Here is a 13,798-nt window from a genome sequence, read left to right as displayed (position 1 = left end):
TGAAATATTCTAAGTAGAATATTACACTGTACATATTCTAAAAATAATTTTAAAATGCAAAATAAATGGAAAAATCAAAAAATTCTTTTTTTAAATATTATTTTTGGAACATGAATTAACTAAAAAAAAAAAAAAAAAAATGCGTCTCACGGTCTCACAAAATATAGGTGGTCTCAAATGAACCTAAACCTATATATATATATATATATATATATATATATATATATATATATATATATATATATATATATATATATATATATATAGGGAGTGGTTTAAATGAGAACCAAAAAAGGTTAAGAACCGTAAGAACCTCTAATTTTAGATGTTTATAAAGGATTTAGCGTTTAGTGTTTAGGGGTTATTGTTTAATATATATATATATATATATATATATATATATATATATATATATATATATATATGTGTGTGTGTGTGTGTGTGTGTTATTTAGTTGTCCACTTTACATTTACCTCCGCACGCCCCACGATAACAAAAGAGCATTTGGAGCGGCGATCCTACAAATATTGTGTATGCGCCCCACGATAGCAAAAGAGCATTTGGAGCGGCGATCCTACAAATATTGTGTATGCAACAAACTACCAAAGTTGATATTTGTGTATAATTTATGTATTTTATACATATCATTGTAACATACAATGAAATAAATATATTATACATGTGTGATAAATTATCAAATCTTATATTATTCAAGCGAAAATCTTATAAAACTTAGAGAAATATTGAATAAGCGAGAAGGGAAACCCTTATATTTGTTTTTTAGACCTCTATTAGGATAAATAAGAAAAGTGTGGATTACATGCTCCATTGAGATTAAATGAGGAAAATGTGGATTACATAAATGGGATCAAATCAAATTAATAAATTGTATTTATAACATCGAAAATTTTCACTTTTAGTATGTTTTCTTTTCGTTTTTACTTTATTTTGGCAAGTGTTATTACAATCAAATATAAATATGCAGATGAAATTATTTCACTTTCAAAAAAAAAAAAAAAAAAAAAAAAAAAAAAAAAAAAAAAAAAAAAGAGGAAGATTGAGCTTCATTGGGACCCAAAATTCAACCAACACATTTCCATTTCAAATTAACATTTTTTGCAAAAAATCGTGTTAGTCGTCTTATACACTATGTGAATAAAAAACTTATTTAGAATTTTATTCTCTATTTAAAAGGGTAATGACCAATAGGAATCTTGAGTATAGAATATTACCTTCTATTGATCTATCCTTGTCACTAAACCCTTTCTTATAGAGAATAACCATGAAAGCATGGTCGAAATCTCAGTGTCATCCTTATAAGCTCTTTAACAAGCTCATGAGTCTCGTATTGCTTGGTCTATTCCTTTTGGTAGTTCCCTCAGAGGTTACAGGGTCCAAGTTCCTGGTTAAAACATTACCGGGTTTATCCGGTCATCTTAATGTATCTTTCGAAACAGGGTAAAGCTTTTCTTTGATATTATATATATATATATATATATATATATATATATATATATATATATATATATATATATATATATATATATATATATATATATATATATATATATATATATATGATCGGCCCTAAGGGTGTTCAAAATGTTCCGTCACACAGAGCATTGGAAACTTTAGGGTCGGAAAATTATTATTATTATTATTGTTTTATATATATATATATATATATATATATATATATATATATATATATATATATATATATATATATATATATATATATAAGGCTGACCCTACATGGTTTTCTAACATGTATGCATCATAATCGTACAAAATTTTTAAAAATCAATTCCTAATTTTATTTAATTTCAAGATTTTTAGAAATTTCACAATTATTTTTTTTTACATAATCCTTTTGCAAGTATAATAAATATAGTCTAATATATGTTCAACAGAAAAATGTGATGTAATGAAGTTAAGAGTTGAACCTTAAAAACAATGTACAACATATATGATACAAAATGATATAACATGGTAGGTTTAGATACCTAAGCGTATATACCTTGTAGGGTATATTTACTTTTCAATATTATATATATATATATATATATATATATATATATATATATATATATATATATATATATATATATATATATATATATATATGGTTGTGATGTATCTAATCTTTTTTAAGTATCTAATCTTAAATATAGAACTATCCAAATCTAGTTTTGCTTTAAATTAAGTAACTGGCTTTGGATTCAAATTAATAGATTTTAAAACCTATCGTTTTTTATTTCAGGCTCTTCAATATCTCATGTTTTTTTTTCTATCAAAGTTAATATTTGTGCACGTTGAAAAATATTAATCCAACTAAGTGTAATTGAATATAAAACTAAGATTTTATAATTGCAAATTGAATCGATATAATAACCTTATGTTGTCTTTTTATTAAAGCAAAGGAACTTTATATTCGTTTTTGTTGACATATGCAAGTTTTGAAGTATTAATCTTCATATCAATATAATATTTAGTAACGTAAGGATCTTGGGAAAGTAAAAATACGATGAAAAATATTCACAGAAATATAATATTTATATTAAAAATGATAACACATTAGTTTGTTATCAAAACAATATTGTTTTAAATTTTTCTATACTTATTATTAAATATTATTAAATCTATGACAGTTATATATATATATATATATATATATATATATATATATATATATATATATATATATATATATATATATATATATATATATATATATATATATGGGAAAAGTGAATATACCCTTAAGGGTATATAAGCTTAGGTACCCAAACTCACCATACTATGTTGTTTTGTATCATATGTGTACATTGTAATTGCCCAATGTTCTTATAATTCAACTTCTAACTTGATTTACTTCTAAGATTTTTATAAATTTCACATATATCGTCCTCCTACATAATTTTCATTTTCAACTCTAATATATATAGCCTAATAGGTGTTCGGCAAAAAGAAGTGATATAAGAGGAAAACAATAGTGAAATTTCGAAAATCTTCAAAGTAAATCAAGTTAATGTTGAAGTACAATAACATTATAATGAATATATCAAACACAACAACTAATTATAGTGATTTTGGGTATGTAAGTTTATATACCCTTAAGGGTATATTCACTTTTCCATATATATATATATATATATATATATATATATATATATATATATATATATATATATATATATATATATATATATATATATATATATATATATATATATATATATATATATATATATATATATATATATATATATATATCGTGTGAATTTATGACCAATTTTGGTCCAATCAATAGTCTAGGGTAATTATGGAATCTTAGAATTAGTTTATTTATTTTTCATTAATTACTAAGCAATATATATGGAATTAATAAAATTACCGTTTGAACAATTGTTTCCAAATATTCATCGCATTCATTCTTATATAACAACCTCACCATAACAATTTAAAAAAAAAAAAAAAAAAAAAAAATGAGATAATCAACTATAGAATGGAAAAAGAAATTTTCAACCTCCATGGATTTTGACGATGATTGTTTCAAAAATTAGAGGAATCAATGTTTTTTTTATGTTTACAATTAATGTTGATTCTTTAAAAGATGAATGTTGATTTAATAAAAAAATCATTATAATATGAATTAAGGTTTCGATTTGGGAGGTTAATCATACATGACTATGGTTCCGATGTTGTAGGTTAATTGTAGTGGATTAGATGATTCTTGTCACACCCCAAAACCGGAACGGCGGAAACGTTCTGGGGTGAATGACATCATATCAAGTATCACAACACATGCATTATAGTAATCAAAGTACAACAAAACATTGCATTAATAGTAATAGTTTTACAAGGTTACATTATAACAATTTAAAGTAATAGAATAAATACAGCGTGGTACTAAGCTATCTTCATCAACAGCTCCGGGGATGTACCTGTCTAATGCTAACCTGAGAATACAAGTTATTTGAAAAGCGAGTATCAGCATTTTTACAATGCTGGTGAGTTCATAAGTATTTAGTGTCATTTAGTCAAATAACTTTATAAAGCAGTAGTTTAAGTGATTTCAGTGTATTAGTGATCTTTCCAGAAAACCCTATATTTTCTTTAATAAAAGCAGCCTTCTACCAAGACTGGTCAGTGTAATATGGTAAGAAGAAGTTTCCCTTAATTGCTAATAATATCAAAACACTGAATTTGATTATTAAAGAAAGCAGAGGCATCAGGGAATAACATATGCCTCAGCAGTGAGGACTGTTGACTAAGGCAAAAGAGTCATAGACTCCAGGAAAGTATCGAACTAACGACACGCCTGGTTCAGTCTAACAAATGGAGAAACAGACCCCCGAAGGTACCAAATGAAAGGTACAACTGCTAAGGTCTAAAACAGTGAACGCAGACCGAGGACGATACCAAATGGAAGGTACATCTTGCAAGGTCATAACAATGAAGACAGACCGCAGACGATACCAAATGAAAGGTACATCTCGCAAGGTCAAAACAGTGAAGACAGACCACAGACGATACCAAATGAAAGGTACATCTTGAAAGGTCAAACAGAGATAACAGACCCCAGACCGTATCAAATGAAAGATACATCTTGTAAGGTCAAACAGAGATAACAGACCCTAGACGGTATCAAATGAAAGATACATCTAGCAAGGTCAAAACAGTGCGACTCTGAAAAAGGTGACATCAGCATACAGTGTAAATCGCTGACGAAATACTGTTACCTTAAAGCCATGAATTATAAGGCAACCCAGGATACTCGTAACCATACTGACTAGAGTACTAGACGCCCTACAAGCATCTATATAATGTGACATTTGTCACCCCTTGGCTTGGTAGGCCGTGGACTGTAGCTAGCAGTCAGGGTGCGGGGTTGTCAATCCCGTATAGGCCTATACACACAATGTCCGCTCTCCCTACAGGAGACTCTGGTTACCAACTAGACGACGGAGAAGGCCGCATCCCGAAGATGCATCCCAAATAGAGGATAGTGTGTTACTAGGATGGAGTGGGTTTCTTATGTAAGTGTAGACTAGAGGTATAGACTCTTAACTGAATTGACTGAAGAAAACTCGTATGTCTATGCTCGTATACGTAATATATAACTAATGAATCGAACGACCTTCAGATGGACATCCGATCCCACCAGACCACATCTCAACGAAGAAAAAGAAATAGGGCGGACAAGCCTTCCTAAGTCCTTCAATCATTATTTATATGCATCTATACAAGCATAAACATACATCTAACTACGCTTGAGTGTGTATCATACGGTGAAGTATAAGTGTACAGTGGAACATCTGAGTCGTGAAGTATAAGTGTACAGTGGAACATCCGAGTCATGAAGTATACGTGTACAGTGTGGGATAATCGAACCATGAAGTATAAGCGTACCAAGTATAAGTGTATCACGAAGCAGAGACGACAATAAGTGATGTAAGAACGTCTATCAAGTATAAGTGGAGTAAAGTCGTTATCCAGTATAAGTGAAGGAGAAATTGTATCACTAAGTAAGAGCGTGAATAAGTATAAGCGTCATCAAGTATAAGCGACTATAGGTATAAGTGAAAATGTTACCGAGTCAGAGTATAAAATAAGTATAAGTGAAGCAACAGTATTTTATAAGTAAAAGTATACGTCGAAAAGGGAAATCTTTAATGAAAAATCTTTATGTACAGAGAAAATCACAAATTGTATTCCTTCGTAAAATACGTTTAAAACCTTAGAGGATCTTTCATAAACCAGTTTAGAATGAATTTGAATAAATCAGTATAAGTAAAAGTTATGAAACAGGTAAAAGTCATTTTAGTGTCCCACTCGGTAAAACAGTGTAAAGTGGTAAAATCTTGTGCATGCGGGTTATCAATCATATGTGATTGACATGATAACTGGCATGTTTAACTTGTATTCCCCCGCTATAAAACATTTAAAAGCATTTAAAAGGTTCATTCAGGGGTATGAACTCACCTGGTGTAAGTAGGTCCGACGAGAGTGCTGTTTGGGCGTTCGGTGCTACGTAAGGACTCGAACACACACAATGACCTATTTAACATATGATAACATATGTTTACATGTGATTAGCACATTTAATACTAATTAAACAGATATATGCGCTCACAGGAGCGGAAAACACTTTGGCTAAGTGTTTGGGTGTCCCGGTTAGCGTTTAAGGGTGTGAATGGCTAAGGAATGGAGTTTGCTATCCAAGAATACCCCCTTAATACATAGTTTACGGCCCAGGGACTACTCACCATGAGTTTATGGCCGTAAACTCATGGTGATGGGTTCTAGGGTGTTTTAAGGCTTCTAGCTTGTTCATGGGATTTTTCTAAGGACTTTTCATAAAAGGCATGAGTGGATTTGAGGCTTCTAAGGGCATTATATTGGAGTTTACGGCCTATGAACACTCCCATGGGAGTTTACGGCCGTAAACTCTCATACCTTGGATTTTGTGAAGTTTAAAGTCCCTAATGCCTTTCTAGTGATTTCTAATGAAGTATGATGCTATTTTGGAGGATTAAAACCATCATTTGAGTGGGTTTTGGGGAGTTTACGGCCTAGTTAAATGCTTGGGCCGTAAACTCCAAATCAAGCCTCATTTCATTGTGTTTAAGTCCTTAAATCCTTCCTAGCATTTTATAGAAATAGTCTAAGGCCATTTGGGGAATAAAAACCAACATTTTGGGCATGTTTGGGGAGTTTACGGCCTAAGCATGTGCTTGGGCCGTAAACTCATTGTTGTCCTTCATTTTGATGTGTTTAATTGATCCAAACCCCAAATGCTAAGTACCTAAATTATGTATGAAGTCTAAGGGTGGTTTGGGAGTGTTTTTGGGGCATTTTGACATGGTTTAGAGGTGTTTACGGCCTAAGCATGTGCTTGGGCCGTAAACTCTCTTTTATGCCCTCAATCTTTGTGTTTTGATGTTTAAACACTCCTAGGCTAGATCCCTAATTAGTTTCCAAGCTTAAGGACAAGTTTAGAGGCATGTTTGGCACCATTTTAGGGGTTTGCGGCCCTAGAGTGTTCCTGGGCCGTAAACTCCTTATCCCATGCCTTCTTGGATGGTTTTTGGGCTATAACTACAGCTAGTAATGTTTAGAACAAGCTAGGGTAAGCGGACTTACAATTTGGAAGCGTTTGGTTGCGAATTCGGGGCGAAAACGGGTCTAGAGAGAGTATATAGAGAGAGTGTAAAGAGTCTCCAATAGACTCCACTCACCCTTATATAGGGTTTTGAGTCGGGATTCAGTGGAATTCTACCCGATACTGCCGTTAAACGGGGCTTTTTGGTCGCATCCGATTTAGTGGTCGTAATAATAAAACTTAACATTTCCAATTAAATGGAAATATGTGTTATGTATTTTATTTCCTTTTATCACGACTTAACGGCATATAAACATACACCATTGACATGTTTATTAAACTTGACGACTTCTCATTAACGGAACTTTTGAACAGTGGAATATTCCGTTAACGGTAACGGGGAAATGTAACGGGGCAACTTGGGTTGTCACAATTCTTAAAGAATTTATTTATTATCACTACTTATAAGTAGGTTTAATTGATTTTGTGTCTGACCAAACACATTCTTTAAGAACATATTTATTTTTACTACACACTGTATGTTTAATTAATTTTATGTAAAACTGAACACGTTTTTTAAGAATATATTTTGTTTTACCACGATTATTTTGTGTGTATCCAAGTTATTTTATATTCCTCAAGAATTCTCATTTGATGTTATTACATTGGTTGTGTAAAAGAATGTTGTAGTTTCTTCAAGAATATGATATACAATATTCATGAATCATTCTTAAAGAATGAAATCTATTCCATGTATGAAAATAGTTTTATCGACTTATGTTTTTTTAATGATGTTTAATTATCCATGTTTACTTTTGTAAAATAATATAACTAAGTATTTAATAAAAAGCTCATTAAATTATGCACTTAATTAGTAATCTTTCTTTTTTAAATATAAGTTAATAGACTAAAATACAATTATAATTAAATAAGTGTAATTATATAGTACATGCTATCCTATGTTAATCATATGTACACTCAAATCACAATCATTCCTTTTTTTAAATCAAATGGACAAGAAATGGTCATATATTCACACAATAATTGTAATTTATATTTAATCCTAACCCTATATATAAAGAGTTAGGATCATATAGCTAAGATCATATAATAATGATAAATATCATGAGAGTAATGTAAGAATGATTTTGTAGTGGTGTTTTGAAAGAATAAATTATCATAGAGTAGTTAATAGCTACCAGATTTAATTAAGGATAAAACCTATTTCTATATAGATTTTTTCAATATGATGATTTAAAATTATTTTAATATTCTAATTAATTTACTTTTAGGTACATTGGAGTGGGAGAATCTGATGATGTGCAGTTATTTTACTACTTCGTCGAGTCTGAAGGGATTCCGAGCAATGACCCTATAATGTTTATGCTCTCAGGTGGGCCTGGTTGTTCTGGTCTGAGTAAGATTGTGTCTAATTCAGGTATTGCTAAACTTTGTAGTTTTTAGTTTATTTTTTTATGTTGGTTTACAAATTGGTATTCTGTCTAATACATGTATATTTAAGATTGTGTACCTTTAATTACTTCTAAAAAAATCCATTGTAAATATATATAATTTTTCATTATAAAAATGGAGCTAGAACGACAAATTTTTTAACTTCATTGCGTACAAAAATTGTAAAACATCAACTAATAAAGACAACTCTCTTGGATCCAACCAATAGACAAATATATTTCCAAAATAGTAATTGTTGAAATATTTGTAGCCCTTTTTGGTTTGGTGATTCGAGATTCTCTAAGTTCATCTTGATTTTATGGTAGTTTTCTCATTATTTGTTTTGTTAGGTATCGTTTGGAATTACTATAGGATTCTAGTTGTTAGTCTTCATGTAGGATGTCATTAATCCCATACATCCAAAAGTTATATCCGTATTGATTTTCTTATAACCCTTCCTTCCACCTTTATCTATTAATTATATAGTCTTGTGTTTTTGGGTTTTCTTCAAAAGGGTTAAAATTGTGTTTGTTTTCCTCTTTATCTACTTCTTTCTTAGCCTAGTGGTATTAAATATGATTTCTTTAAACTTGGAAATGTTATAATCGGTTTTCCTTAAATCTATAAAGGTTTTAGTTGGCTGTATTTAAACATCAAAAAGGTTTTACTAGATAGTATGGTATCAATGAAGTATAATATTTTTATGCTAAATCGAGACTTTTAGTTGTCATTATGAAAAGTCATGATGAGAGTTTTATTAGTCTAAATGTATTATAAGTATATAATGTATATAGATTACGAAGTAAACGACAAGCTGACTTGACTACTAAACAATAGAAGAAATAATATAAATCCTTATCTCATATTCATCTCCATCTTCATAACAAAATTATGTATGAGGTTCTTAGTGAAAAGAATATAAATGCACTTTAGCTAAAAGTGAAAGAGATGCATGAAAAGAAAATTTCACTGGTAAATTTCATCTCAAGCAAGAGTAAACTATTTCTAAATAAGCTATAAGATAGAAGAAACTGCAAAAACATGTTTTATTACAAATAAATTTTAGTTGAACTAGAATTGATGGAAGTTAACCGTGAAGAGGAAGATTTGGGTTTTTCCTATTATGATCATTGTCAATTTGTTATTCTAGTTTAAGAGATGTCATTCTTTATAGTCACAATACCCTCAATCTTGATGAGGTTTATGAAGCCTTGGACATAAAGGAGAAGATAAAACATACGATATCTAAGGTTGTTTCAAGAAATTTGCAAGCGACTAGTTTGTCTATTTGTGTGGATTTGCCTAGGGTTACTTATAATAACCGTATTTCAATGCTGAAAAACACAATTCTTGTTATCAAAGGTTGATCTTTACTTAATATTTGGTTGTTGTTCAAGTGTAGTCCCTGAGGCTATATAACATGTCAAGTATGAGTTACTCATGGATTTAAAATAATAATTGTTGCTTAAAGGAGGGAATTTGTCTCAAAGTTAATGTTATTTATTTGGTGATCCGAATTCCCACTAGTTTAAATTTTTAATGGGGTTGAAGTTATCTTATTATTAATTTGTTTAGATTTGGTAAGTATAATGTTGGCATTAGTGTATGATTCTAGTTACTAGTCTTTGAATAGACTATTACTTTTAACCTAGGCATACAAAATCATATCCCTCCATCGATTTTCTTAAAACCTACCCTCCCCTCCTTATTCGATTAATAATATATCCTCTACTTCTTGGTGTTTTTTTCATGAAAATGTTTGTACCTTAAAATAGTTTTGTGTTGTTTTCTATTTATCTACTTACCTCTTAGGCTCTTAGCCTAATGGATATTACAAAAACCCTTAATTTATGAATGAGATTATAATCATTTGGTTGACTAAAGTTATCGATTGGAAACTATTTTCATTTGGATCAGTAGATTCCATTGATTATTTTTATAGTAACTTTTATAACTTCTTGTTATTAATTAGTATCTATTTCCTTGATATTAATGTATTTACATAAAAAGTGTTTAGTTTGTAAAATTTCCTTCCATTTAACATGTTAATGCTCATAGGTCCGTTCAATTTCAACTACGCAAATTCCACTTTAGAGAACCCCACACTCGAGATAAATCCTTATAGTTGGACAAAGGTACATCTAGTTTTACAATGTACTTTTACTCCTTGTATATATACAGTTCTCTACCATTTGACTTGAAAATAAAAATTCACTTTAATGGAAATACATTGAGAATCACTCATTTAGGAAAATCTCTTGAATGTTACATGAATATATATATATATATATATATATATATATATATATATATATATATATATATATATATATATATATATATGCGTGTGTATACACTCAAGGGTGATATGTTCTCAATATACCATTTTATTGTTTTATTATATTAGCAAGCCAATGAGTGTAATTTTAGTGATATAATAAAATCAGTGTTAAAATTATAGGTGGCAAACATAATTTCTCTTGATCAACCTGCTGGCACTGGATTCTCATATGCAAAAAATCCAGAGTCTTATATAACAAACGATACATTATCAGCAATGCAAGCTTACCAATTTTTAAGAAAGGTAATGTACTTTACCATTGAAAAAGATTTACATTACACCGATAGATACCTCCATGTAGAATTTTCAATGCTTACACATAGGTTCTATCTATTTCTTTGAAAATAAATACAAACTAATATCAATTTTATCCGAATAGTGGCTTGATGATCATCCTAAGTTTTTCAAGAATCCAGTATATGTTGGTGCTGATTCCTATGGTGGCTTATTGGTTCCAATGGTTGTTGAAGAAATATATAAAGGTGTTTCTTAATATCCGACTAAATAAAGGTATTTATTGAGAGAGATCATGTCGAGATACATAATGTTTTGGCTTGTACTAAAATTGTAGGCAATGAAATTGGAGAAGAGCCACATATCAACATCAATGTACGTATGGATTAATCTATTTGATCAATGTAATTTAATATTTATTTATTAGTGTATAGATTATATTAGTTCCATTAAATTATAAAATGAAAAATGTATGCTTCTTAAGCTTGATTGCATTGGATTTGATCACCATAATACTTGTAAATAATATTATGTAATCTTTACACGTATCACTATATTTTATATATGTTTTATTGCTTAGGGGTATGTTATTTGATATATGTTTTACTGCTTAGGGGTATGTTATTGGTAATCCTGTTACAGACACAAGTGCAGAATATAATTTAAGGATTCCATTTGCTCATCGTATGGCACTCTTATCGGATACCATCTACAAGGTAAATTAGAATTATTAGCTGTTTTATAATGCACTTAGTATGCCGATATCGATTTCTAACAAAATTCGAGGCACATCTTGCACCCAATAACATTAAAATATGTAGCCAAATTAAGTCCTATCTTTATGTAGTCAACAAAAAGAAATTGTCGAGGAGAGTACTTGAATGTGGATTCCAACAATAGTCTGTGTGTACATGATCTTAATGTAGTAGATAAGGTACGTCATCTCGACTTCAACTTAAATAACTTCCTAATTAGTGACATCATATCTTGAATCTCTATTTCGTTTAATGGTTTCTTATTTTTGAAATATAGTGTCTCAAAAGAATCAAACAGGAAAACATTTTAGAACCATATTGTGACCCGTTAATTACCCTGAAATCTTCTCGATCCGAGAGTGATTTAAGATCTATTGAGAAGACCTCCATGGATATTTGGATGCCACGTCATTCTGAAATGGAAGACTGTAATGTATTGCTCCTTTCTCTTTCTCTTTCTCTTTTTCTCTTATTCACTCTCTCCTTCTCATATATATATATATATATATATATATATATATATATATATATATATATATATATATATATATATATATATATATATATATATATATATAGGAAATATTATATGATTATCGGAAAACACTAAAAATAATAAAAATACTTAAAGATCACAAATCTTTTTTTTTTCACTTTATATTCTTAAAAATCGCATCTTTTTTTTTTTATATAAATTTGTTGAAAAAAAAATTTAAAAATGATTTTTTATTATTTATTATTTATTTTTTTGTTTTTTTTTCAAAAAAAAATTTCACCAAATTATATAAAAAGTTGCGATTTTTAAAATTATAAAATAAAAAAAAAAGATTTGTGATCTCTAAGTATTTTTAATGCATTTTTATGATTTTTAAATTTTTTTGTTTTCCAAAGAACCTAAACTTATATATATATATATATATATATATATATATATATATATATATATATATATATATATATATATATATATATATATATAAAAGTTCAATACAGAACCATTATCAATTGTACTCCAAGGAATCAATTATTTTTTCAAGTTTTAAAGTTTATTCGTTATCGGAAAAAAAAAAAACACTAAAAATATCTTAGGTCATAACTTCACATTCTAAATGCTAAATACATTTTTTGGATTCACCGTGTAAGTTTAGATTCATATTATGAATCTATACAGATTCACAATGTGAATTTGGCAAAAAAAAAAAAAATTTTTATTGAATTTGATATTATCCGAAAAAGGATAAAAAATCATGACTTTTCATATTTTTTTATTTTTTATTTATTTATTTTTTTAATAAAGTTTAAGTTCTAAAAATTGAAAAAAAAATATTGGTTCATTGGTTTCATGGATAATAATGGTTTTGTATTGAATATATATATATATATATATATATATATATATATATATATATATATATATATATATATATATATATATATATATATATATATATATATATATATATATATATATATATATATATATATATATATATATATATATATATATATAATTGTATTTTTTTTTTGTTTAGTAATAGTTTTAACATTTTTCGTGGTTAGTTATTTTAAACCTAACTTGATTTTTGAATTTCGGCCATAATGATTATTTCAAATAAACTGATGTTTTCAAGGTAATATAAAATAATTTTAATTTAAGATTAATTCTAACGATTATTTTTGTTTTCTAAATTAGAAATTACTTCTTTGGAAAACTTTCAATCTTATAAAAATAGTCCTTGGATGATTATTAAATTAATCTATCATTTCAATTTAGATTTTACCTTACCATTATATTTTGTTTTATTACCTATTAAATAAATAGTTTTAAATATATTTAAGTCCAATTGAGATTTTAATTTGTGTTTTGCATTTAGTGTTATGTTTATATTAAGAAATTAAGTGTACAAA

At 28.3% G+C, this 13,798-nt stretch overlaps 1 protein-coding gene across 2 annotated transcripts in view; it reads left to right on the top strand.

The window, feature by feature from the left end:
* The first annotated feature begins 1,210 nt into the window (after nt 1-1,210).
* Nucleotides 1,211-13,798, top strand: part of LOC144997165 (serine carboxypeptidase-like 13) — a 40,502-nt gene continuing 27,914 nt past the window's right edge. The window contains exons 1-9 of one of the 2 annotated variants that reach the window (XR_013659716.1): nt 1,211-1,458; nt 8,401-8,546; nt 10,619-10,695; nt 11,022-11,144; nt 11,281-11,383; nt 11,473-11,510; nt 11,750-11,851; nt 11,983-12,069; nt 12,168-12,323. Coding sequence is in view for 1 of the 2 variants with exons in the window: in XM_078957001.1 (XP_078813127.1) it covers nt 1,283-1,458; nt 8,401-8,546; nt 10,619-10,695; nt 11,022-11,144; nt 11,281-11,383; nt 11,473-11,510; nt 11,750-11,851; nt 11,983-12,069; nt 12,168-12,323 (1,008 nt within the window). In the remaining variant the exon portion in view is untranslated. The remainder of the gene's footprint in view (nt 1,459-8,400; nt 8,547-10,618; nt 10,696-11,021; nt 11,145-11,280; nt 11,384-11,472; nt 11,511-11,749; nt 11,852-11,982; nt 12,070-12,167; nt 12,324-13,798) is intronic. The other variant, XM_078957001.1, reaches the window with a different exon arrangement.

This window comes from Lactuca saligna, chromosome 5 (genome assembly GCF_052625555.1).
Source record: "Lactuca saligna cultivar CGN05327 chromosome 5, ASM5262555v1, whole genome shotgun sequence".
In the NCBI taxonomy this organism is placed as follows: domain Eukaryota; kingdom Viridiplantae; phylum Streptophyta; class Magnoliopsida; order Asterales; family Asteraceae; genus Lactuca; species Lactuca saligna.
The sequence above is the reverse complement of the archived record's forward strand: the minus strand, read 5'-3'. Positions and strand labels throughout refer to the sequence as shown.